At 37.6% G+C, this 24,411-nt stretch overlaps 1 protein-coding gene across 1 annotated transcript in view; it reads left to right on the forward strand.

The window, feature by feature from the left end:
• Positions 1–24,411, forward strand: part of KIF5C (kinesin family member 5C) — a 119,593-nt gene that overhangs the window by 52,295 nt on the left and 42,887 nt on the right. The window contains exons 6-12 of the mRNA XM_073305437.1: positions 229–284; positions 1,576–1,663; positions 5,988–6,112; positions 7,904–8,008; positions 8,391–8,539; positions 14,140–14,288; positions 21,446–21,621. Of these exons, the coding sequence (XP_073161538.1) occupies positions 229–284; positions 1,576–1,663; positions 5,988–6,112; positions 7,904–8,008; positions 8,391–8,539; positions 14,140–14,288; positions 21,446–21,621 (848 nt within the window). The remainder of the gene's footprint in view (positions 1–228; positions 285–1,575; positions 1,664–5,987; positions 6,113–7,903; positions 8,009–8,390; positions 8,540–14,139; positions 14,289–21,445; positions 21,622–24,411) is intronic.

Here is a 24,411-nt window from a genome sequence, read left to right on the forward strand (position 1 = left end):
ATTGGAGCATGCAATGAAAGCTCTCACCCATGAAAATCATTTTAGATAAAAAGCCGTCCCCGGAAATTAAGGGTAACTTTTTTAAAGTAAGGAACAGGAAAAAAAATCCTCATTCTGAATTTGAGTTTTATAATGAGTTATACTGTGTTCAAATTATTCTTTTGTCATTCCTACAATTGACAGAATTTGTAAGTGAAATGCTCCTAATACATGTAATCTTTCTTCCAGTGTCAAAGACGAACCTTGCAGTACATGAAGATAAAAACAGAGTTCCATATGTAAAGGTATAAGGAAGACTTTCATATGTGTGATTTAGTTCATTTTCCCCTTCTCCCCACCCCATGGGTCCTTAAACCAGCTTCTACTTTTATGTGGGGATTTCCATTTGGACCTTCCTTAACATGCACTTTGTGTGTGTGTGTGTGTGTGGGGGGGGGGGACGGATGGACAACAACTCGGAGTCTGGTGGCACCTTAATAAATCTGTTAGTCTTTAAGGTGCCACCAGACTCCTCATTGTTTTTGTGGATATAGACTAACATGGCTACCCCTCTGATACTTTGTGTGTGTGTGTGTGTGTGTGTGTGTGGAGGAAATAAAATTTACATAATAAAAACCCTGAGCATGTAGGCAATTGTGAGGAAAATAAGGGGTGTGTGCATGTGCATGCCAACACGTGTTGAACTAGTGAATTTGGTGGGTTTTGTATTGTTTGTTTGTAGGTGCTGGTTGCTTAATCCGTTCTGAATTGTAGCTGTAATAGTCCTTGCATTTAAACAGTTTTGTGAAACATTGATCAGATTGAATCATTTCTCTTTGCTTCACTTCCCAAGTGTTTTTAAATGATTACATTTTGTTATACACGCTTTTAAAGTGAAACATTTTTATTAATATTTAATACGGAACATGATAGAGAATTGAAGAGCATAATTTTTTTTTTCTTCAAAATTCACTGGTATGGATGCTATGTGTGGTTGATCTATAATCTTCCAACAAACACAATGCAAAATGTTGTTGTTTTACAAACAACAATGTAGATTGTTGTTTATCAGCTTCTTGCTCCTCTACTTAAATTCCATAGAAAATGAAATTGGACATTTCTGATGAAAAGGGGAAGTATTCTATTTTCTCTTACCTCTTATCCTCAGATGGGAGAGCAAAGAAGGCCAAATCATTCCATAAACATTACCATATTACAGGAGAGAAGGAGAGCAATCTCCCCCCTGCTGTTGAGCTGGGAATGAAAAAGTAATTATGGCACCGGAATCTAAAAGAACTTAGAGGTTTTACTGGAAGTTATTTGATACTTCAGCATTTTCTGATTGTATAGAATCCTCTTATTTGGAGTGTTTGATTTGATTGATCCTTTAATGCAATCTGAGAGTAGAATCTTCTCAAGTTACCCACCATAAAACCTACTGAAGTCAATATGAGGGCAGATTTTGGCCATATCTCTTTTAAATGTTCATATTGGATATTTATTTTTGCCTGAGAAAGATGAACATTTTACATTACTATGAAAAGATGCAAAGACACATTTTCTATACTTCTAAATACTGAATGTACATGTTTCTAGGGGTGTACAGAGAGGTTTGTCTCTAGTCCTGAAGAAGTTATGGATGTCATTGATGAAGGGAAAGCAAACCGCCATGTAGCTGTTACAAGTAAGTGATCTCAAAGAAGTATATAAAGAAACAATAGTGCTTAGTACCTATATTTTGTCTCTTACTTAGATTAGGAAATAACACCCCAATCCATCAAAGCACGTGGATAATTCTATTGAAGTAAACAGGACTACTCATGTGCTTACAATTAAGGATGTGTTTAAGTATTTTACTTACTTACTCACTCTAAGATACCAGTGTGCTAGAACAGTTGGTGAATGTTGACTTTTTAATGATGATCTGTGATGTGAGAAGATCTTTTACTTTGGCCCAATAAATGACTCTTGGAGAACATTAAAAAGCAATTGGGAAAACCAAGTGCAAATACACATTTAGGGCTAGTCCAGCTCCAACTGATAATTTGAAAACTCCTATTGACTTCAACGGGAGCTGAATTGGAACCTCAGTTTAACATGCATTGCAATTTCTCGACATAGGCTTTGTGAGATTCCTTACATTTTTAGCAGCAATATATACTATTGTATAACTGCAATGAAAGGTATAACTTTTTAAAGAATGGCTTGTGATACTGTTTTCAAAATAACATGGAGATTATTTTTTAAGATTTGTCTGAAAACACATTAAAAGATTTTTAAATACTATTTTGTAATATTTATTTTAGCAGCCAAAAGTTATAGAATGAAAAGTTATGAAATATTATCAAGCTAGTGTTTTTTTTAAAATCATTGTTATTGCTATTTTGTATTGTGGGTGACTGTTGTGTAGACAGTTTGTTAGTGTTGACTTTAGTTATGATGTGTGTTTCATTAAGAAAATGAGCAGTGGATGGATGCAGTAACTGCATATAGCTCACTGTAGTTTGTTTGACAAATTATGCCTGAAAAATAATTTCTAAGCTTTTACCAGGGGAAAACAAGTAATTTTTACTTTTGAGCAATGGATTTCTATTCAATTGTAATTTAAGTCAGTCCAAATTATAATGCTAGATTTCATAACTTTGGCTCTAAAATGTATTAGTTTGTCCACAGTTTACTGCTGTTCAATAAACCTCTGATATCTTGAAAACGTGAATGTAGGCATCTGATGGGTTCCTGGCTGAGGGTTTTGTTTTGTGAATTCTAGGTTTTGTTCCATATTCCCACTATGCCCCTGCCCTCGCTTTGTGATTTGCTCTAGGTTTATGATTTATCTCTGCCTCAGTTTACTCATCTGTAAAGTAGAGATAATAGTTTCCTACCTAACTGATGATGAGATACTAAGTGAACGGTGCCGTGTTTTAATGTAATTGTCACTACTGCTGTTACAGAATGCATTTGATGGAATCCTACTGATTTTGGGCTTCTTTGCATGCATACATTTCATTGGCTACATTTAGAGTTTTGAGACCTGAATATAACAAATAAGATTTTAAAAAGTGGAATTGTTTATCCTTTTTCTGTATTATAATTCAAATTTGTGGAGGAATCAGTTGCTCACAATAACACATAAAGACGGCAGAATAGGCTCTTATTCTGCTCTGTCTTTTGCTGTGTTTCCTTATCCCACTGAAGCAGTGGCCTGGACTGAGTTCCAGTAGCTGGAAAGCAAATAAACCTTTTAAAACATGTATTTATTATTTTGTATTTTTACTGCATCCTATACCAGATCTGTAACTATTGTCATGGTGCATTATACCATGCTAGGCATGGTGATGAAAAAGACCGATATCTTTGATCCAGTCCCCAGACTATAACATAGGTTGCCTTTGATGCAACTAGTGACTTTGGCACAGACAAATCTCATTACTCAAGTATATTTGGAAACTTCTTCCCTAAAAAAGCAAATGACTACCTCCTAGCCAATTCTGGCAGTTCCTTCTGAATCCTTCTTGTTCTTCAGTTTGCTGTTACTCAGTGGATTTTCCCCTACACTCTCACCTCCTTCTTTTCTGAAGTACTGTGCTCTTCTGCTTTTGCTTTGCCTTTCTTGCCACACCTAAAAAACTTCTATAGAACAGCTTTTCTTTCTGTCTTTCTTTTGACTGAACACCCAAATCTACTCTAACCTCATATCCAGCCCCACACCAAGGTGTAGAAGTCCAGACAGGAATCAACCAGAGAACGAACTAGTGCCAGGGTTGAAAGTAGGGAGAGGAAGAGGAAAACTTTGGGAATGCTGTAGAGAAAGTGAGGGGAGAAACAGAGTGGAACTGAAGTGAACACAAAGATTCCAAGCTTGGGAGAGAAGAAAGCCAGTGGTGATAGAGAGGTGGGGGTGGAGGGAAAGGAGGTGGTTACTTGTCTGACATCTTCTCTTGGATATCTCACTACAACCTCCAACACAATGTGGTTAGATCCAAGCTTATGTTGTATGGAAACTTGCACTGCACCTGACCATGCTGTACCTATTGTGTGGATCACTGAGGATTCCAGGCCCCAGGGCTCTCACTCTGACACACAAGCAACAAAAATCGCTTTAAAATTCCCATACAAATCCTCATGTGTATTTCTGAGGAACTCCATGGCAACGATTACATCCAGACCCATTTCAACTCAGATGCTTTGTGACTTGCATCATAATTCTCAAAAACACTTGCACTCCACACCTTAACAAACTTCCTTCCCATTCCAATATACTGTAGTCATTCTCTTGTTACAGTACTATCTTTCTTAATAATGTATCTTTCTTAATAATGCCTGTGTGTGTGTGTGTGTGTGTGTGTGTGTGCGCATGCTATGTCCTTGTTACCAAACACAGCAGGGGAATTGTCACGTTCGGGGGGGTGCAATCCAGACCAGCGAGAGGCTGTGTCACCGTCTGCCCCGCAACCTTGGGAGCCTCACAATGCTTTGCTATTGTAGCTTCCAACCAGGGCTGCTCACAAACAACCTAACAGCGTGCAGGCCACACCCTGAGTGTCTGTGTATAGCTACACCCCTGGTCCAGCAACTCCAACCCCAGTAGCTTGTGACTAGAGGGCTGCTGACACTCTGTCTTCTGCCAGCCTGGATTACTAGTTGCAGGGTGATACCAAAACACTCCCAGTCCCAGATTTTCCCAGAAACATGTTCTGCACTGTCCAGCCCTTGCCTGGGCAGGTTAGATATTAAAGTTCTGTTGCCCCCACTAAAAGGTCAATATTCAACAATTTGCTACTTTTATTTGGCAACTGGATTAGTTTAGACAAATGTATTTAACTACAAAGAGAAGTTTTGAGTGAGTATAAGGTATTAAAGTTAGAAATGGTTATTTAAAAAAAAAAAAGATAAAACGCCTCCTACTAGCTGAAACTTACAAGCTAGACTTGGTTTAAGGTAAAATCTTTACGACATGTTCCCAGCAACAGGGGTAACCAAATTCTCAAATCAGGATCAGTCGGTCCCGAAGTCCAAGGGCTGGTTCCTTTGTCATCTTATGTGAAAAGAAACGAGAGAGCTTGGGATGTTTTTGCCCTGCACTTTTATAGTTCAGTTACCCGTTGAAATTCATTTTCCTGAGGATTACCACTAGATAAAGTTCATTCCAGCTGTGAGAAAAGAAATATGAAGTCTCTTGGTGAAAGAGGTTCCATGTTTGCTAAGATGCAGATAGATCTGTTCCTGCCCCCCTTCATTGCCAAAAAATGGCCACTTGACTGGTGATTGCCAATCCACTTTGACACCTGGGTAGAGGCATCATCTTGTCGTTTGTTTACCTCCTCCCCAGACTTGTCTGGTAAACACACTGTAGTAGTAATTTCAGTTTGTTCATAACTCTTAATATGCATCTCATACATAGGTTACACAAGAAGATTGATCAGTGTGGTGTTAGTTTTTAAATGATACCTGACAGGGCATATTTTGCACAGAGATTATTACAGTAATGTGTAGGGTGTGAATATAGGGGTACTTCTGATCACAGGAATATCATCTGTAATTCTGCTTTGTACTCCTAAATCTCTTGGGTTTTCATTGACTTTTTATTTTAATGAAAACAAATTAGGATTCTCAATTTAAGCCCAAAGTGTATGCTGTTTAAGAAAAATTATTTGGTGAGGGTCCTTCTAAAGAAACACTTCACATTTTCCACCCCATCACCCCAAGATCATGTCATTTATCATGAATCTGGCTAATTTTTAGCCATGTGAGTGGAAAATAAAAGCTCATTCTAGATAGCATAAATGTTAGTCACTACTCTTGAGGGGCAACTGCTTTCAGAAGGGTTCAAGAAGTTGTTGTCTGAAATTTATACTTTCAAGTAGACTATTGTGTGGAGTTTCCATGCTTATTGACTAGTCACAGGCCAACTATGATAAAATGAAATAAGAACACATATTGGCAGATTTTAAAAATTTCTACAAATGGGAATGTTAAACAAAACCATTAAAAGTATTATTTCTTTATAGATATGAATGAACACAGCTCTAGAAGCCACAGTATCTTCCTGATTAATATTAAACAAGAGAATGTAGAAACTGAAAAGAAACTCAGTGGAAAGCTTTATCTGGTGGACTTGGCTGGAAGTGAAAAGGTAATGAGTACATTTTTATCAGTAATTTTTACCAGGCTTAGAAGTATTACTGTATTCCTAAATTGAGTGTGTTTTGGTGCAACTTAAATCTATGGATGTAGCTTATGCTACTTAAATGTTGCATATCTATTATTATTATTATTATTAAAAGTCTAGTATGTAGGTAAGAATATTGGCTCAAACTTAATCTGTGACATGTTTGGAGTTCAAGGTCGGGGAAAGCAACAGGTCAGTAGTACTAACTAGAACGAAATGCAAAACACAGCATCTGTAGTTGGTCTTTAATTTGTAATGGAGCAAATTGCAACAATATAATTTTCATGTAACTTGACACATCCTGTATCAGAGCATGTATCTTCATGTTTACTTTAATGGAAGGCCAGGTTTGTTCACTAGCATCTAGAGAAAACTGTTATGGGCATGAGTATAGACTTTCCACCAGTTTTTGTTTGGGTGTGTGTGTGTCATGTAACCTTTCTGTAAGATGTTAGATTGGGCCATTACTGTAGTTTTAATTCAGACATACCCCATTTCCAGTGCTTCCGTTTTTTAGCATATTAGGGTGTTGAGATATTAGTATTCAATACAGTTGATATCGCTGAAGGCTACATATATGTTATTGAGGCTCCCTGCATGATAATTTTCATAACACTGATGGCATAAGCTATTTTTGCTTTCATTTGGATACAGAAAAAATGTTAAGCAGAATGAAATTTATATCTGTTTACTCAGAAGAATGAGCCCAAACAGAATTACAATGGAACAAATCTCCATTTTGTTGCCCAGAATTGATCTGAACATCAAAGAAAATGTTCTTAACATGCAGCCAAAAGGAATGTCTGGTTGCAAATAAATAGTAATAAAAAATTCCTTGGTTAGAAGGATTACTTCAGATCTAATTTAGGACTTTGTTGCATATCTCTGCACTGTCCACCCACACGCTTTGGACTAAAGTATTTGAAAAATAATCAAACATAAATAGCATAGATGGGTGTTCCATAATGGTAATAGACTTTATTTTTTTTTTCACTTTAGAGACAAATGGGTAAAATAAAATGTTGAGTTGCAGTATATTGCATGGTTGGTAAAATAGCCTTCTTCATATATTGGTTGATAATTCTATTGGTGATTGGCAGCAAAAAGCACTTTCACTTAAAGAAATGTATGCATGGATTTATTTTATGTCCATTAGAGAATTCAGAATATTGTTACAGCAGTTTGGAAAATGAGTTCCCAGTTAGCTTCCCCTCATCCTTAAATTCACAGATTTGTGATTTTGTTAAATTGGTTTGGGGGCATTCAGAAGACAACCTGAAATTATGTAGCCTCTCAGTAGGCTAGCCTGTTCATTGGTGGAAAAATTTTTCACTTGTCCGTGAGGTAGCATCCATTTCCCACAGCTGGATGCAGAAGTAATATCAGGCATATATTGTACCTTCAGCGGTACAATTAAAAAGACACATATGGCCTGATCCTACACTTCTTAAAATTCCCATTGAACTCAGTGGTTCCTTTGACCAAGTAAGGACCCACCCATAGACGATGTTTCTACTTTGAGCTAATGGGAAGAGAACCAAGAGAAAGATGGGAAAATGCCATTAAATAGACTTTTTCTAAGATGCTTTAAAAGTATTAGATACATTTTTTAAAATAACTTCTTTAGTTTGAGGGTAACATTTTTTTTCTCTTCCAAGGTTCTGTAACTTTTCCATTGTCTCTTTCTGTATCGTAACATTATTTGCACAAGCCCTCATTGACAGTTTAATCTGACATATTTCTGCTATCTGGTAGGTCAGCAAAACTGGAGCAGAGGGCTCTGTTCTTGATGAAGCTAAAAATATCAATAAGTCTTTGTCTGCTCTGGGCAACGTGATCTCAGCCTTGGCAGAGGGAACTGTAAGTAATCCTTTTTACTTTTTGTGCTACTAAATAATAATAAAAAAAGCTATATTTGTCAATCAGCTTTCTTTACCATGGATACATGAAATAAGCCGACATCTCCATTTAGGAAGGAGAAAGGGGAGTATTAGCTTTGAACTGTAAACTAATATAACACTGTCCTTTTCTACTGAATCTAGAAAGTATAATGAAAACTAACTGCTAATGACTACCAGTTGAACTATTAGCAGGCACAACACATCTTAATAGAATTAAAACAAGTATACCTATGTCACACGTTGCAAACTCAGTAAAGTCTAAATTGTTGGTACCTCGTGCTCTTTCTAATGTGCCTATTAAAAACATTGTTTGAAGAGTAATTTATCTGTCTTTCAATTAGAAAACCCATGTTCCATACCGAGACAGCAAAATGACCCGAATTCTTCAAGACTCCCTAGGTGGGAACTGCAGAACTACCATTGTTATCTGCTGTTCTCCCTCTATCTTCAATGAAGCAGAAACCAAGTCTACCCTAATGTTTGGACAAAGGTGAGTCCACCCAGCATTGGCCTGGACGTTGTTTCTTCTGTCTTCCCGCCCTGGCTGCAGGTTCTGAACCAGCTGAACTGCAGAGTGTTTAGAAGAGAACTATGTTAGGTGGACATTGGTTTTTAAATAGAGGCTTCAGTTTCTGTACAAACTGTAGTTAAAAAAAATTATTTTGTCCTGAAGGATGCTTCAGAAATATAAATGGGAAAGTTGTTCCTTGGATTATAAGAAAAAATAAATCTTACGATGGCAAGAAACTACACTAGTCAAGAGTTCAAAGCTTGTCACTGGAAGGACTAAGCACAGTAGCATCACTTTAAAATGTTATGGAAATGGCAACAGCACTGTGTTTTTCATCCCCGAGCTAACCCAGTAGCCAACTTCTGGTTTTGCTTCATCTAGAGAGCTTTCACTTGAGGCTGCTTTTGAAGCTTTTGAGGTTTAGTTTTCCCTTGAATGACAGCTTGATGTAACTGACGGGACTGCAAAGGAAGCATTTTCTGCTGCCACTTAGAAGGAATATAATGTGGATTTGTGTGTAATGTCTTTTTCAGTAGGTTTATGCATAAATGGGATCTTGCCACTTTTAAAGATCTCTGGAGATGAAGGCAAGGATGAAGCAAAAAGGGTGGAAATGGTCAGAATGAAAATCTTTGTCTCTCACTGGTCCACAAGAAACAGTTCTATGAAGTCCATGGTGGGAGTCTGTAAAAATATGCCAGACTCATTGAATAATTAGTGTTTTTTATTATAATCTATGGAGCCTCTGATACTTTTGGAAATGACTTGCTTTGTGTAGTGTATGACTGATAAACAAAACAATATGTGCTAATAATTGCTCTTTGCAATGTAATTTACTTAACCATTGTATAATATATTGGAATCTCATTTATCTGTCAGAAATTGGGTTATGTTTTTTCAGGTGCACAAACTGCAACAAAACCCACCCTTCTGAAGGAGCATTTTACAGGGGATAGTATAAGAATGTGTAAAGTTTTACCTGGCAACCCTTTATTCATTATGGCCCCATTCCAGCTTCTATTAAAGTTGATAGGAGTTTTGCTATTGACTTCAGTGGGAGAAGGATGGGACCTGTATTTCTTAATCAGTGCCTGATGATGATGCCTTCCTTGCATATAGACAGAAAGGGGCATAAAGAGTGCAATATGTTGGGGTGGGGGAGCAGTGAGGGGGCAAAGGAGGAGGTGAAAAGGCTCACAATTCCTGTCCCCCCCTATGCATTTGGAGCTTTGCTGTGTGGGGCAGTTAGTGGGTGGAGCCAGAGGTGACAGTGAGTGGAGCCATTCTGCAGCACTCTTCTCTTATGGACATTCTGATGCTGCTCCAGTATTAACTTGCCCTTGGCATCTGCTAGGACCCAGACGTGGCAAAGCAGACATGAGCTATGGGAAGCATGACTGACTTCCTGTGAGTTCTGCTGCCATTGGGGAAGGATCTTTGTCCCCTTCCCACTCTGTGGCACCATAAACTGCTCACTTTGAATAGGAGCATGCGGAAGAACTCCCCAGGGAGAATTTTATGGGGGTTTTCATTCTGGGTTTTTGGTGGGAGTGGAACATCTGGCCCATTGTAGTTATGACAAAACTATAATTCAAAAATCACTATAAAATGGAGAAATAGTCGTTTCTATGCTTAGACTGAGGGATTATTAAAGATTTTCTTGTTCATTAATTTTGTTTTCATTTAAACGTATATCATGCAAAAATCAATTACATTTCTTGGAGACATTTGCTCCTTATTGATATGTAATAACTGAGTAGTGAAACTGAGTAAATGCAAATATTAGGATGCAATAATAATAATTATAAAAACATTGCTATGTAATGGATCAGTGGTTGTGGCTTATTGGCTTGAATACTGCCCGGTGTTAGAGACTGGGAGCAGGGAGTTACTGTTAAACAGTATGATGGGGTCACAATGCTGTCAACTTCATACCTGTAATTTTTTCACTTTGAATTCAGTTCATTCTGGCGGTGAATGTTTACACCTCCTCATAACATAACAAAATAAATAGTCCCTATTGCGCCAACTACATCTGTCTGAATAAATTGCTTGTCCCTTTTCCTTTTTGGATAGAGCTTCAGTCCAGTGAAGCAGTAAAATAGGTGCTTAACTTTAAGCATGTGAGTAAATGCTTCATTGGGGCCTCGATGAGGTTAACACTGAGCTGCCTGTTGGTGTGTTCTGACCTTTATCTCTACAAAGTTGGATACCATATAATTTTACAGTTCCGTTTAGGTGACTATAGGTTAACATATTTTTAAAGCTGTAAGAACGTGAAAGGTACTTTCCCTTCATAAACGTGTATTAATCCCCTCTAATATTACTGGAAATGATATGCACATTCACTGTGTGTAGATAGTGCGATATATGTATCAAAACCTCATTTTATACATACATAGCGAAGCTCACTGAACATCTGAAGTCCAATTTCTGTATTTGGATTTTCATCTCTCTGGGATTCAAAAATAGACCTTATGTTCAGAAGGCAAATGAGTTTTTAGAAACTGTATGACTTAGCACAGCTTGGCTAACGAGAGCCTTAATTTCTGCTGCATGAATAATAGATGCAGTGCTGTGAATTTGTTTCACTTACTATGTCATATGTAAAACTAGAAATAACAAAGTATCGTGCTAAAAACGCTAAGTATTTTTCTAGGAGGGGGAATTTTAGGGGCAATTTTATCTCAAGATATGTTTTATTTTTTGCAAAAAGAAAAGGAGTACTTGTGGCACCTTAGAGACTAACCAATTTATTTGAGCATGAGCTTTCGTGAGCTACAGCTCACTTCATCGGATGCATACCGTGGAAACTGCAGTAGACATTATATATACACAGAGACCATGAAACAATACCCCCTCCCACCCCACTGTCCTGCTGGTAATAGCTTATCTAAAGTGATCATCAAATTGGGCCATTTCCAGCACAAATCCAGGTTTTCTCACCCTCCCCCCCAACTCAATCTCCTGCTGGTAATAGCCCATCCAAAGTGACCATTCTCTTCACAATGTGTATGATAATCAAGGTGGGTCATTTCCAGCACATATCCAGGTTCTCTCACTCCCTCACCCCCCTCCAAAAAAACCACACACACAAACGCACTCTCCTGCTGGTAATAGCTTATCAAAAGTGACCACTCTCCCTACAATGTGCATGATAATCAAGGTGGGCCATTTCCAGCACAAATCCAGGTTTTCTCATACCCCCACCCCCATACAAACTCACTCTCCTTGTGCTGGAAATGGCCCAACTTGATGATCACTTTAGATAAGCTATTACCAGCAGGACAGTGGGGTGGGAGGGGGTATTGTTTCGTGGTCTCTGTGTGTATATAATGTTTACTGCAGTTTCCACGGTATGCATCCGATGAAGTGAGCTGTAGCTCACGAAAGCTCATGCTCAAATAAATTGGTTTGTCTCTAAGGTGCCACAAGTACTCCTTTTCTTTTTGCAAAGACCGACTAACACGGCTGTTACTCTGAAACCTGTTTTATTTTTTATCATATATAATATTTCTTATTTAGGGCCAGGATGCCGGCCCGGCTGTGGGTAATGTGAAAGAGGGCTTCAGGATTTTTTTGTTATCAACCACGCTTTTAGAATCACCTAATGGAGCCATGAAGAAAGTTTGTTAAAAGAATTGTGATAATCAGGCTTTTCAGCTAATAATTAGCCTGTGTCTCTGGGCTAGTCATTGGAAGTAATCTATTTAGAAAAGTAGTTTCTTTATCAGCTCTTCTGCATATGTGCTTTTATACACTGCATCTTTTGATTGTTAAATTGCTTGTCCTAGGTGTATTTAATATTCCTTTGCTTTAAGTTTGTTTAACCTGATACTGTTGCCTTCACTCTGATCGGCTCAATAGATGAGCAATCCAAGGGCAGTCAACACTGTAGCTTGACTAACTAGAGCTGGTGATATTTGTGTGGCGAACAGTAAATTCACTGAAAACTGCATTTTTTTTTCCATGTCACTGAAACTATTTGCTAATTTGAGTTGAATTTATTAAATAGTTTCAGGTGAAAAAAATTGGGGATTTTTTTAAAATCTAAACTGCGTGTTTTGACAATTTTGAAATGTTTTGACTTTTCATTTCAAAATGGCATTTTGTTTCTAAGTTTAGATTTTTTATTTAAAGTAAAAAAAAAAAAACCCACCTGAAAATGATCCAAAATAAAACAAAAAAACTGACATTTATATATGGTTGAACAAAATGTTTTCTTTGACCCAAAACAATTTTGTACCCCTTCTCGTGAGGAAAAAACAAAAAAATTGATTTGAACCTAAAATTGAATTTTTAATTTTTCACTTTGGCCCCCAAACTGAAAAATCAGTTATTCGCTCTGTTCTATTCCTAACTCATTTTATTTTTAGAAAATATATATTCAAAAGCAGATGCCCTGCTAATTCTTCTGCATGTTTTGGGTGGTGAGTTGTGTGGGGATTTTTTTGTGCAAAACTGCAATCCCTGCTGGGGTAAAATAATTGCAACTGAATCAACTTCATTCATTGTTACTGTTGATATATGTATTAGGGTTTTGCTTACTTCCTACTCTAACAGTATAATAAGGCTTGTAGTTTTGTTTATGCTTTTCTAGGGCACACAAAGGCTTTTGGATATTGAGTACCAACAATTTAAACATTTATTAGTATTATTGGCCTGTATCCCTCTTGGAGCACATCAGGCAGGATCTCTCAAGTTCAGCAGTTTTGGCCCTGGTCAGTAATCTCGATGGGAGACACCCTCGGAAAGGCCAGCGTTCTTCATGCACTTGTGCTGTGATTTTAATAATTTAATCATTTCTGAGACAGTGCCACACTATGGCTTTAGGGGGGGGCAGCATTCCATGGACGGAGGCAGCTTTAGAGGGGAAGTAGTGTTATCCATTTTTACGAGCTGTGGTCATTAAAGATTTTTTTTCTCTCTTTTTGAGAGAACAGGGTTAGCCATGACATCCCAACCACATTACAGTTTGGGTAATTACATTCTGCCTACTTAAACTCCCTCTGCAAATTCAGCTGGATCTAATATTTTTGTGCTAAAGTGGTACACAGTGTTACTTTATACTGTCCAAGGTGAATCACAAAATTTATATTAAAATCTGTTCCTAACTCTACATGCAGAATCCTTCTTCTAACCAAGCTGTGGGAGAGAATTCTTCACAGACATGAGTTTTAACTAAATTGAAGAAAATTAAGGCAAAACTTTCTGGTGCTGAACACCTCCCACAGCATGGTTTTTTTTTGTTTTGTTTTTTTTGGGGGGGTGTGTTAATTTAAAAGGGATTTTTTTGAACTTCTGTACCTCAAAGTGGATCTTCTTTTTGAGACTTGACCCCTTTACTAACCAGTTTGCTGTATTTGCTATATGAAAATGTTCATATTTAAGCTCCAAGAAGCCAAGGTGTTTAAGAGAAGAATGAACTGTGGCATTGTACTTTATTTCCTAAGGTGCAGGCATTCAGTTTTTTGGTTCTGTTTTTTTAAATCTGAATCCTTGCTATGTCACACTGAGAGAAATAATGTGATGAAAACAATTTAATCACTTGTTTTCATGCCTTCCTTATTATTGCTCAGAGCCAAGACTATTAAGAACACAGTTTCTGTGAATCTAGAGCTGACTGCAGAAGAATGGAAGAAAAAGTATGAGAAGGAAAAAGACAAAAACAAGAGTTTGAAGAATGTTATCCAGCATCTGGAGATGGAACTGAATAGGTGGAGAAATGGTAAGAAACAGTGAAACAAAATATGTATTTATTTTTAATTCTAGATGTTTAAATCTTTCTTTGAATTGCAAAACAGTCATACAAGTTTTCAACACACAAATACAAAATTTCCAAATGATGATGAACTATACTGAACTGGTAAAAGACACTTCCATGATAAATGATTATTCAGTCTACTAGGTTCATATATATAATACAGAACCAGAAAAAATGGAACATTGGGGTACCAAGGTGGCTAGTGAGTTAGTTCACTAGTCTCACCTCATGAAGACTGGGTTTGAGTTGCCATAACTAAAAATTAGTTGCATCACCATTAGACCGCAAACTATTGACCTGCTGTATTATTTGCCATAACTAGCAGGTTTTTTTGCTCAGAGAAATACAAGCACTGGAATAGGAAATAATAAATCAGGATTGAATTGGAGTGACAGTTGTATAAGGAAATTTGCACAGCATCTGTCTGCATTGTACTAGTCTCAGAACAGTACTAAACATTCACTTTCATGAGTACCTAATTTCACCATAGTGTCTTTGGAAGAACTTTAAAGCCTTTGAGTTTGGGGATGGATGTGCATAGAAGCTTAATTCATGTATTGCTGCATCTTCTGCCTTTTTTTTACTGATGTTGCTTACCACTTTGAATCACTGTGCTAAAGCAGAATAATTCCTTTCAAGATTACCATTCTGCAAAGTTGGCCATTTTAATGGCTCCTTAGAATCTTTAGATCACTTTTTGCCCTTGGGGGGTATGTCTACACTGCAATTAAAACCCATGGCTGGCCTGGACTAGTGGACGAAGGGGCTGCTTAATTGCATTGTAGATATTCTGACTCAGACTGGAGTCGAGGTGAGAGGGTCACAGAGCTCAGGCTGCAGCTAGAGCCCATATTTCTATATCTCAGTTAAACAGCCCCCACAAGCTCAAGCTGGCTGGCCTGTGCCAGCCATGGGTGTCTAACTGCAGTGTAGACATATCCTTTGTGACTGCAGGTGCCTTCATTGCCCTTACGGGGAACAGCAGCCATAGCTGCCTCTGTGCTTATCTCAGTATCAGAGGTGGTCACAATCTCTTCTAAGGGTTTGAGAGAGGACAGAGATGATATTCTTAAAAAGCTAGCTTGTCACTTTCCCAAGCCGATCCAGTTCAGGGTAGATAAAACAGAGGAGGTATTTACTTGAAGTTATAATAGACCAGAGGTGCCAAACCCTTCCATGATAAGGGCCATATTTTACAGAGAGAGTCTCATGAACAATCTGCTTCCTCCTCTTCATGAGTATGTGGTCTGCTTCCCTCTCATTTATGATTGCATAGTGTCTGTGGCAACTATAACATTGCTTATGCAGAAAAGTAGTATTACGGAAGTATATATTTTTAGGTTTCAGAGTAACAGCCGTGTTAGTCTGTATTCGCAAAAAGAAAAGGAGTACTTGTGGCACCTCAGAGACTAACCAATTTATTTGAGCATAAGCTTTCGTGAGCTACAGCTCACTTCATCGGATGCATACTGTGGAAAGTGTAGAAGATCTTTTATATACACAAAGCATGAAAAAATACCTCCCCCCACCCCACTCTCCTGCTGGCAATAGCTTATCTAAAGTGACCACTCTCCTTACAATGTGTATGATAATCAAGGTGGGCCATTTCCAGCACAAATCCAGGGTTTAACAAGAACGTCTGAGGGGGGGTTAGGAAAAAACAAGGGGAAATAGGTTACCTTGCATAATGACTTAGCCACTCCCAGTCTCTATTCAAGTGTGTGTTGTAAATGGCTTGTTTAGTTTTAGTGAAGTCCAGCCACGAGGAAGTTTGTGTGGAAGGTTGGTTTTTTATGAGAGTATCCATTTTTGAGAGCTCATTCTTAATCTTTCCCTGTTTGCTGTAGAGGATGTTGATCAGGTGATTCTGCAGTTTCTTTGAGAGCGTGTGGCACAAGCTGTCAGCATAGTCTGTGTGGTATGTAGATTGTAATGGATTTTTTACCTTCAGTCTTTTTGGTACGATGTCCATCTGTTTGCATTTGGAAAGGAAGATGATGTCTGTCTGTATCTGTACAAGTTTTTTCATGCAGTTGATAGATTTCCATTCCATACGGCTAAATGCAGTGCCCACGAACATGATACAGTTCTGTGGTGACCTAGAATCCTATTTTCGACGTCTCCGACTCAAGGAATATTTCCAACATACCTCTGAACAACATACTAATCCACAGAGACCTCCCTACCAACACTACAGAAAGAAGGATTCTAGGTGGACTCCTCCTGAAGGTCGAAACAGCAGACTGTGATATATGCCAGCAATGCCCCTCTGCCATATACATTGGTCAAACTGGACAGTCTCTACGTAAAAGAATAAGTGGACACAAATCAGATGTCAAGAATTATAACATTCATAAACCAATTGGAGAACACTTCAATCTCTCTGGTCATGCGATTACAGACATGAAAGTTGCAATTCTTCAACAAAAAAACTTCAAATCCAGACTCCAGCGAGAAACTGTTGAATTGGAATTCATTTGCAAATTGGATACAATTAACTTAGGCTTGAATAGAGACTGGGAGTGGCTAAGTCATTATGCAAGGTAACCGATTTCCCCTTGTTTTTTCCTAACCCCCCCTCAGACGTTCTTGTTAAACCCTGGATTTGTGCTGGAAATGGCCCAACTTGATTATCATACACATTGTAAGGAGAGTGATCACTTTAGATAAGCTATTAGCAGCAGGAGAGTGGGGTGGGGGGAGGTATTTTTTCATGCTTTGTGTATATAAAAGATCTTCTACACTTTCCACAGTATGCATCCGATGAAGTGAGCTGTAGCTCACGAAAGCTTATGCTCAAATAAATTGGTTAGTCTCTGAGGTGCCACAAGTACTCCTTTTCTTTTTATATATTTTTAGTGTCTCTTAATGCTGTTTAGCAGTTGAAAAAATTAGGAGGAGGAGTCCATGAACCACAATTTTAGGAGCCTATATAAGCAATACTAATTATTGCAGGTTGGATTTTTTTTTTTAAAGTTTCAGGTCTCTATTGCGCACTTTAGGAACATATGTAATACAGAACTAAATCTTAAAACATAAAAAAACAAAACAACCCCTAGTCTAAATAATCAATATTGCTTTAAGTTATCATACTTAACAAACATCTAATTAATGGCACCTTCCACCTCATAGCAACAGAACTGCTGACCATCAGGCTGTAACTACTTGCAGCCAAACCTAGTAATGCCTGCCATTGTCTGGTTCATCCTAGTCTAGCCTCCACCAGTTTAGCTCATTTCCCGGAATGGTAGAAATCCCCTGATTCTTTAACACTCAGATGAAATGTTCATGCTCCTGGAAATCCATAGAGGCAAGGAAGATCCTAGTGTTCAACAAAGCTTAAAAAAAATCCTACATACAGATACATGTAATATTGGAATTGGACATGTTGGTAATCCCTCTCATGCTCACGCTTGTCTGTAATAACTTTTTAGGACAAGATCATTTTCTGCATTTGGAGTTGATAAAAACACCCAGATGGGGCAAAATATTGGTATTGATTTTTTGTGTGTGTATGTGAAGCAAGATCTGAAAAGTCTTTTGTTTAATTTTAACCTTAAAATTTGGTATGTGCCAATGGCTTTTCTCAAAAGAAATGAAGGAATTTGTGATTAAATGATTTTGTCTTTGTTAACCACTAAATTGAATTAATTTACTACAAGTGAACACAATTTCAGGTAATTTTTCTAGAGCATAAATGGTCATATGATAGCTGCAATTATACAGTAGCTTGTCTATGAATGGAAAATTATATTTTTAATTTATTTGTTACTACAATGTTCAATTAAGTTCATCTGGAGTAACTGGGCTGTTGTAGTCATGAAATCATAGAGCATTTACTTGGTAAATAACTGTGGAAATTTATAAACAGAAAATGTAATGTTAAGATTTTTTTTTCCTGTAAGAGATCTTCTTTAATGTGGTTTTCACTGTGGTTTGTTACAAAATAATTAAACTACCATAATAACAATACATACAACTATTATAAGGCATCTAGCTCCAAAGTCTGTTTTCAATTAAACCAGTGTAAATCTGAAGTAACTGCACTGAAGTTAGTGATTTGCTTTAGACTTACACTGGTACAGCTGAAAGCAGACATTGGCCTCTGGAATGGCTATCACTAATTGCACAGAGCTCTGTTCTCTTCCAGTGTACCAACAGCTTCTGGAAGTAAAAAGCTGCACAGCAAACTTTTGAGCTAGACCAATTATTTCAGCTGGCAAGACTGCAAGCAGTTTACAATATGTTTCATAAGTAATAAAATTCACATAGGGTCACGGGAAGGCACAGAAGAGGAGATACAAACATTTATAAAGGATCTTATTAATTTCTCACCTTTATTTTAATTTTTAATCACTATTTTCCAGCATGGAATTCTACTTTATGGTGCATCTAATATAGCTGGATATCTCCTTGGTGTGAGCTTGTCATTAGAATAAGCAATCTGTTAGAACTGCATTAGAGACTGTCAGTCTGATCACCCGCCTGCCCTCCTGTGGCTTTCAGATGGAATTTCTGTGGAGATCAGTAAAAGTGTTGCTCTGAGTAGCACAAAGAGTGGAATTGCTATTCCATTCTCTGTGTAGGGTTCGGTTCATGTAGGGGGAGAGAAGGTAATTTGGTTGGTAGTTTTTGTATTTGAAATTTCAGCATGTAAATGCCAATTTATAGGATTTTATCTACTCCAGCATTCTGACAAATAGTGACATTTTGACAAATAGTTAACTGTGACTATCTTTACTTAATACTTGACTGCAGTTTTTTTCTTCTTAAAAATAAACTGTAATTCTGGGGAAGACCACTTGAATGGGGTCATTACAAAAATTTTTTTTTTTTACTTCAGCCAAATCCTGTGTGTTTATGCAGCTAGTAATCGAAAGGTTAATTTGTATGCTACATACAAAAAACGCTGATAGTCTGAAGTAAATGCACACCAGTGATTTGGCATGGACAGATATGAAAATCTTTGAATTTGTGGTCAGAAGATAGGTCAATTACACTCATTTTGAACATCATATGTAAAATCTTCTATGGGAAGAGGCAACTGCTTTTGATTTTGATGAAAGCAGGAGAAATCAAACCTTTCTGTTTATATAAATGCTCTCTTTCCCCAGGTGTTGTTAGTGGCTGTATTCCTTATTACAGTCAACTGACTGCAATGATAGGTTTCTTGGGCCATCTCTAGAGACTCAGGCCACTTCCGTGCAGGGAATATTTCTCCATTAGTGCAGTGAAATTGCCATGGAGACAGTTTGCCTGGTGTTGGGTCTTGTGTAGTGCTGGGAATTTATAATCTCCTAATATGCTTGTATGTTTGATTCTATGTTTGTTAAATGTAACTTTCCAAATCTCCTTTCCATCCTAGAGGGACAGTAGCATTTTAGAAAAGGGAACACAGATGCATGGCTGTACGCAGAGTAACCAGTTCTTACAGAAAACTGTCTCCTTTTATTTTTTTTCTTAATGTATGCACTTTCTCACCCCCAATTCTGTCTCACTGGCCTGGCCTAGAAGCAGATTAACTGCATTCAGAAATATATTATTGGCTATCTGTCTGACCTTCTGAATAGCATTGTTTGGTGGAAGGCTCCGTAAAAGGTGACTTTCTCTCCAAATGAAGCTGTAGTCGAAACAAAGATGTGTGCACAAATCCCACTGAAGTCAGTCAGCGCCAATTAAGTGTGCACATACCCAAGGACAGAATTTGACTTGTGTATTCTAGTAAGAAGGATAATGTCATATAGTTTTAAGACCCAAATTTCGGTGGTGGTGGTTTTTCCACACAAAGCAATATGAATGGAAAAGTTTGACTTTTTAAAAACCAAAAAAAGAAAATTAAAATGTTTGAACTTTTTTTTGTAGAGGTTACTTACACATCTTGGGAACCCAAACGTGACAGCACTGTTCTAGTTCCCAAGGGCCAAAAAGTATCTGCTTTCATTGTTTAATATGAGCGAAATGCAAAAGCTAAATCAATAGCATAAATGGTGAAAAATAAATTATATTTAACATTTTCAGTATTAATCATATAAAGTGATATCAGCAATGTATACCAGGAATATTTTTAATGTTGGATTTCTATGGTGCTTGATTTTCATGTTATATGTTTAATAATTTTGTTATTTTTTTAAAGCTTGAAAATTTTATTTTCTCACTAAATTTGATTACAGCTGGGAAATATTGATCATTGCACTCCCAAGCCCTGTTCTTTCTCCCAGGGCTGAATTACCATGTCTCCTTTTGTTTTGTTACATTTGCGTTATTTACTTGTTTACCTAGCAGCATTATGGATAGTGTCTGCACAGTTGACAGGAGTGACTGCTAGTTATTTCATCTATGGAACAACAATATCGTAGGCTCTCACTTAAACTGTAGCTATTCTCTCGATTTAAAAAAACCTTCATGCAGAATAGTGGAATTTAACCTTCCCAAACCCCATACAATACACACAGTATTTACCAACTACAGGAGTGTTTCCACCAGATTATAATGAACATCAATTCAATTTTTGGCATTAACTACTTGCCTGTTCCTTTTCAATGAATTGCAAGAGACTAGTAATTGGAATGCACATATGTTTTTGTAAAGAAAATATTGTTCAGAGAAAATTCTTCGGAAGAAAAAAGTTTAAGAACATCATATCTAGTTTTATTCTGCCACTGCATACCAATCTAAATCATTCCACTTTAGATGCCCAGAGTTACAATTGCATGTTGCTTTTTGCTGTTTCAGTCTCTGTGACTGTATTGGAACTTTGCTGTTTTCATGCAACTGTTTTGATCTTTGTATTCCTATAGCAATACGTAGGGGTGGGAAGGAGAGGACAGCAGGAAAATGGGGAAAATAGATATTTAAGCCTAATATTTTAAAATGAGTCTGATTTTTTTTTGTCTCTTACTTACATCATTCCTCCTCCTAATTACCAGTGTGGGGTGTGGCCATACCATCCGTGAATCTGACTTAATACCTGTTTTTATGATCTCTTCTGTCTAGCTCCTTTGACTTGTGCTAGAGACCAGTCTGACAGCTGAGTTCCTGGCCTCTTGTTTTCAGAACTGCCTCTATTTCCCATGGATTCTAATAACATGCTTCCTGCAACTGTTTCTTCTCTGCCACTGCAGGAGAAGCAGTGCCTGAGGATGAGCAGATCAGTGCTAAGGAGCAGAAAAATTTGGAGCCCTGTGACAACACACCCATCATTGACAACATTGCACCTGTTGTTGCCAGCATCTCAACTGAGGAGAAGCAGAAATACGATGAAGAGATTACCAGTCTCTACAGACAGCTGGACGACAAGGTCTGGAAATTGTTTCTTTGAGTCTATTCTAAGTACATAAACTGTTTCCAACAGTCAATGGGTACATGTACCCAGCTGTTTCATTATCAGTGCTGTATCCTTCCCAAACTTCAAGCTGTTGTCCCTTCTATTTACTATTTAGAATAGGCCTACACTCCATCTTCACAGCTTGGGAGGGACGTGCACGGCTGCCTACCCTCACAGTGGTGAGAGGCACCTTTGAGGCTGCCCCTCTCCACAGGTGAGGGGGCTGTTGGCTTACTTCAGTTTTTTATATAGTTTTAAGAAACATTTTCTCTGCTATATACTTTTGTTTAAACTAGTCTCTGTGTGTGTTCTTGGCTTGTAGCCATAGCCTAATTGCCTTCAGTTTTCTTCCTCAAAGTTGCTCATTTTCAGTCTAACCATAGTATGGAACTGTTTGAACTGCTTTAGGGATTTCTCTGTGTTGTGTATAGGAACTTTTATGTTCTTACCGCTGTTACTCTTGAGTGTCTCTGTTTATGGTAAATACTGGTCCTATGGATTATTTTTTCCCCTTATGCAGTCCCACTGTGACTATAACTGCACAGAATAGTAAACAGACTTTGACTTTTCTATTATTGGTTAATCATCCTAAAAACAGTAAGCTCATCTGATATCTACAGCTTGATATTTAATACTCACTAGCTGATATGAAAATAGAACAGGGGAGAGAGCCTTCCAGCCCTGTTTGATTTTTTTTTTTTTTTTTTTAAACATCTAGTGAATTTTGGCACCAGAGCCATATAATTGAAACTCACTAAACCTCTACCAATCCTCCATTTTACATAATTACTCAGTGTGGAGGTCACAGATTTTCTATATTTTCATTTTGAGCCCCATGAATTTTCTTTCTGGGTGGGTAGGAAGCAATCCAGGATTCGAAGTCCCACCACCAGATCTCCTGTATCCATCTATTTTACTCCACAGTTTCTTCATGTATGTCTCTATACAGCTCTCATTGAAGTCTATGGAAAGATAGACATTAATTTGTAAGGGCCTGTCCCCCTTCCTCCTGAATCCCTCACCTTTTCCAGGAGATCCAGAACCCACATCAGTTATCTACCACCTCATCTCAACATTATTTAGGAGCAGGCAGGGGTGGGAGGGGAAGAGAGCATGAGATACAAATGTTAAATTAAAATTTAATAAGTAAAATCTGAGACCATCCTTTAGGTCTTCTAATGCATCTTGTCTATCTATGTCAGTCTCCTAGAATGCAAGTACCTTGAGACAGGAGTCTTTTATTTGTCTTGTTCAGGTACAATACATTATCAGTACTTCTCAAATATATGATAGAGGAATTTATTGGGCACCTATCATTCTGAATAGGTGGGCTTGGGTGACAAAATCTCCCGAACAGAAATATTTTCTTTTAACTATAACATATATATTAGGAGTGCCAAAAGATAAGAACATTTTGGCAAAAACTGATGATTGCTTAAAAATATTCCTGAATCAAAACTTCATTTTAACTCATGTATTTTTTCATCAGGGTTGTTCAACACAAATGGAAAATCATGCCTAAAAAGCTGCATTGGCTCTCTGTCTGCTGATAGCTAAAATCTGTTGGACTCAGGAGAGCACAGGGACTGCACTTGTCTCTGAGTCCTGAATGCAGTGGGAGAGAGTGTTAGGGCTACTTGAACATGTGCTTTCCATTGTGCTCTTGTCCTTGGACAAGAACCATGCACAGTCTGACCCCAGAAATATCAAGCAGTGTTTTAATCCTTGATTTGATTTTCAAAATACCATCTGAGCTGCTTGGTGAAATTGCAGATATTCGACATAGCTTATCAAGAGGTAAAAATTCTAGTCATAAAGTACTTAACTACTTACTCTCCCCGTCCCCTCTAAAGCCACACAGGCTATATTATTATTCAGAGGACTAACTGTAGATTGTTGTAGTCACTTGCACTTTTTTTGAGATTTATTTCTCCAGGAAATATAGGAATGCACAATTCAATCCATTATTACACGATTGTAGGGAATATGAAGGGTGGTGATTTTCCCTAATATAAAAACAAGACTTTCCCATTTATAACTCTCAAGAACCCACATTTTATGTTTACAGGAAATCTGAAAGACCATTTTAAGTGTTGGGAGTGAAGTGTCCTATATACTATACTTGATAGCTAGCCTTGCCATCAGAAATCAATCTATTGTTTAGGATGGCTGCCAGTAAAATTCAGAATTCTGATGGACTCCGATGGGGCACAAAAGCAGTCACTTCGATGCTGAGTTGCTTTACAGATAGACATCCCTTTTCACAAGAATGGATGAGAGCGACTTTGTCAGCTGCCAGGATTGACCTGTCTATCTGAATCCATGCTTTTAGAGAATATATTCAGTGGAGTCTGACACCTCTCTTCTACTTCTGCATTCAACAACAATTTCTAGCCCTGAGGATATTGCCTTAACTAAAAACCTGAAATGTCAATAGAATTGCAGTATCCACACAAAGGTGGATAATGTTTCCTTCAAGGTCTTTGATATGGAAGGAAAGAAATAAATGTAACAAAGTGTACCCATGTTTTATGATGTATTTTTTTTTAATGAAGTTCAGGACTGGTCCTAGTTCTTGTTTAATAAACCTACCTCTAATCCATTTCCATTCAGAATAGAGTGGCAGACATTTTTATAAAATAATATCTATATTATCACAGCTAAATTAAACTTTTGAACATCAAACATTTACAGTGAAACTGCTGACTGATCTTTCCCTATAAAAGCACCTCCATTTTGGAGTCACCAGGATTGTCAAGATTT

Source organism: Lepidochelys kempii, chromosome 11 (assembly GCF_965140265.1).
Source record: "Lepidochelys kempii isolate rLepKem1 chromosome 11, rLepKem1.hap2, whole genome shotgun sequence".
NCBI classification, from domain to species: Eukaryota; Metazoa; Chordata; order Testudines; family Cheloniidae; genus Lepidochelys; species Lepidochelys kempii.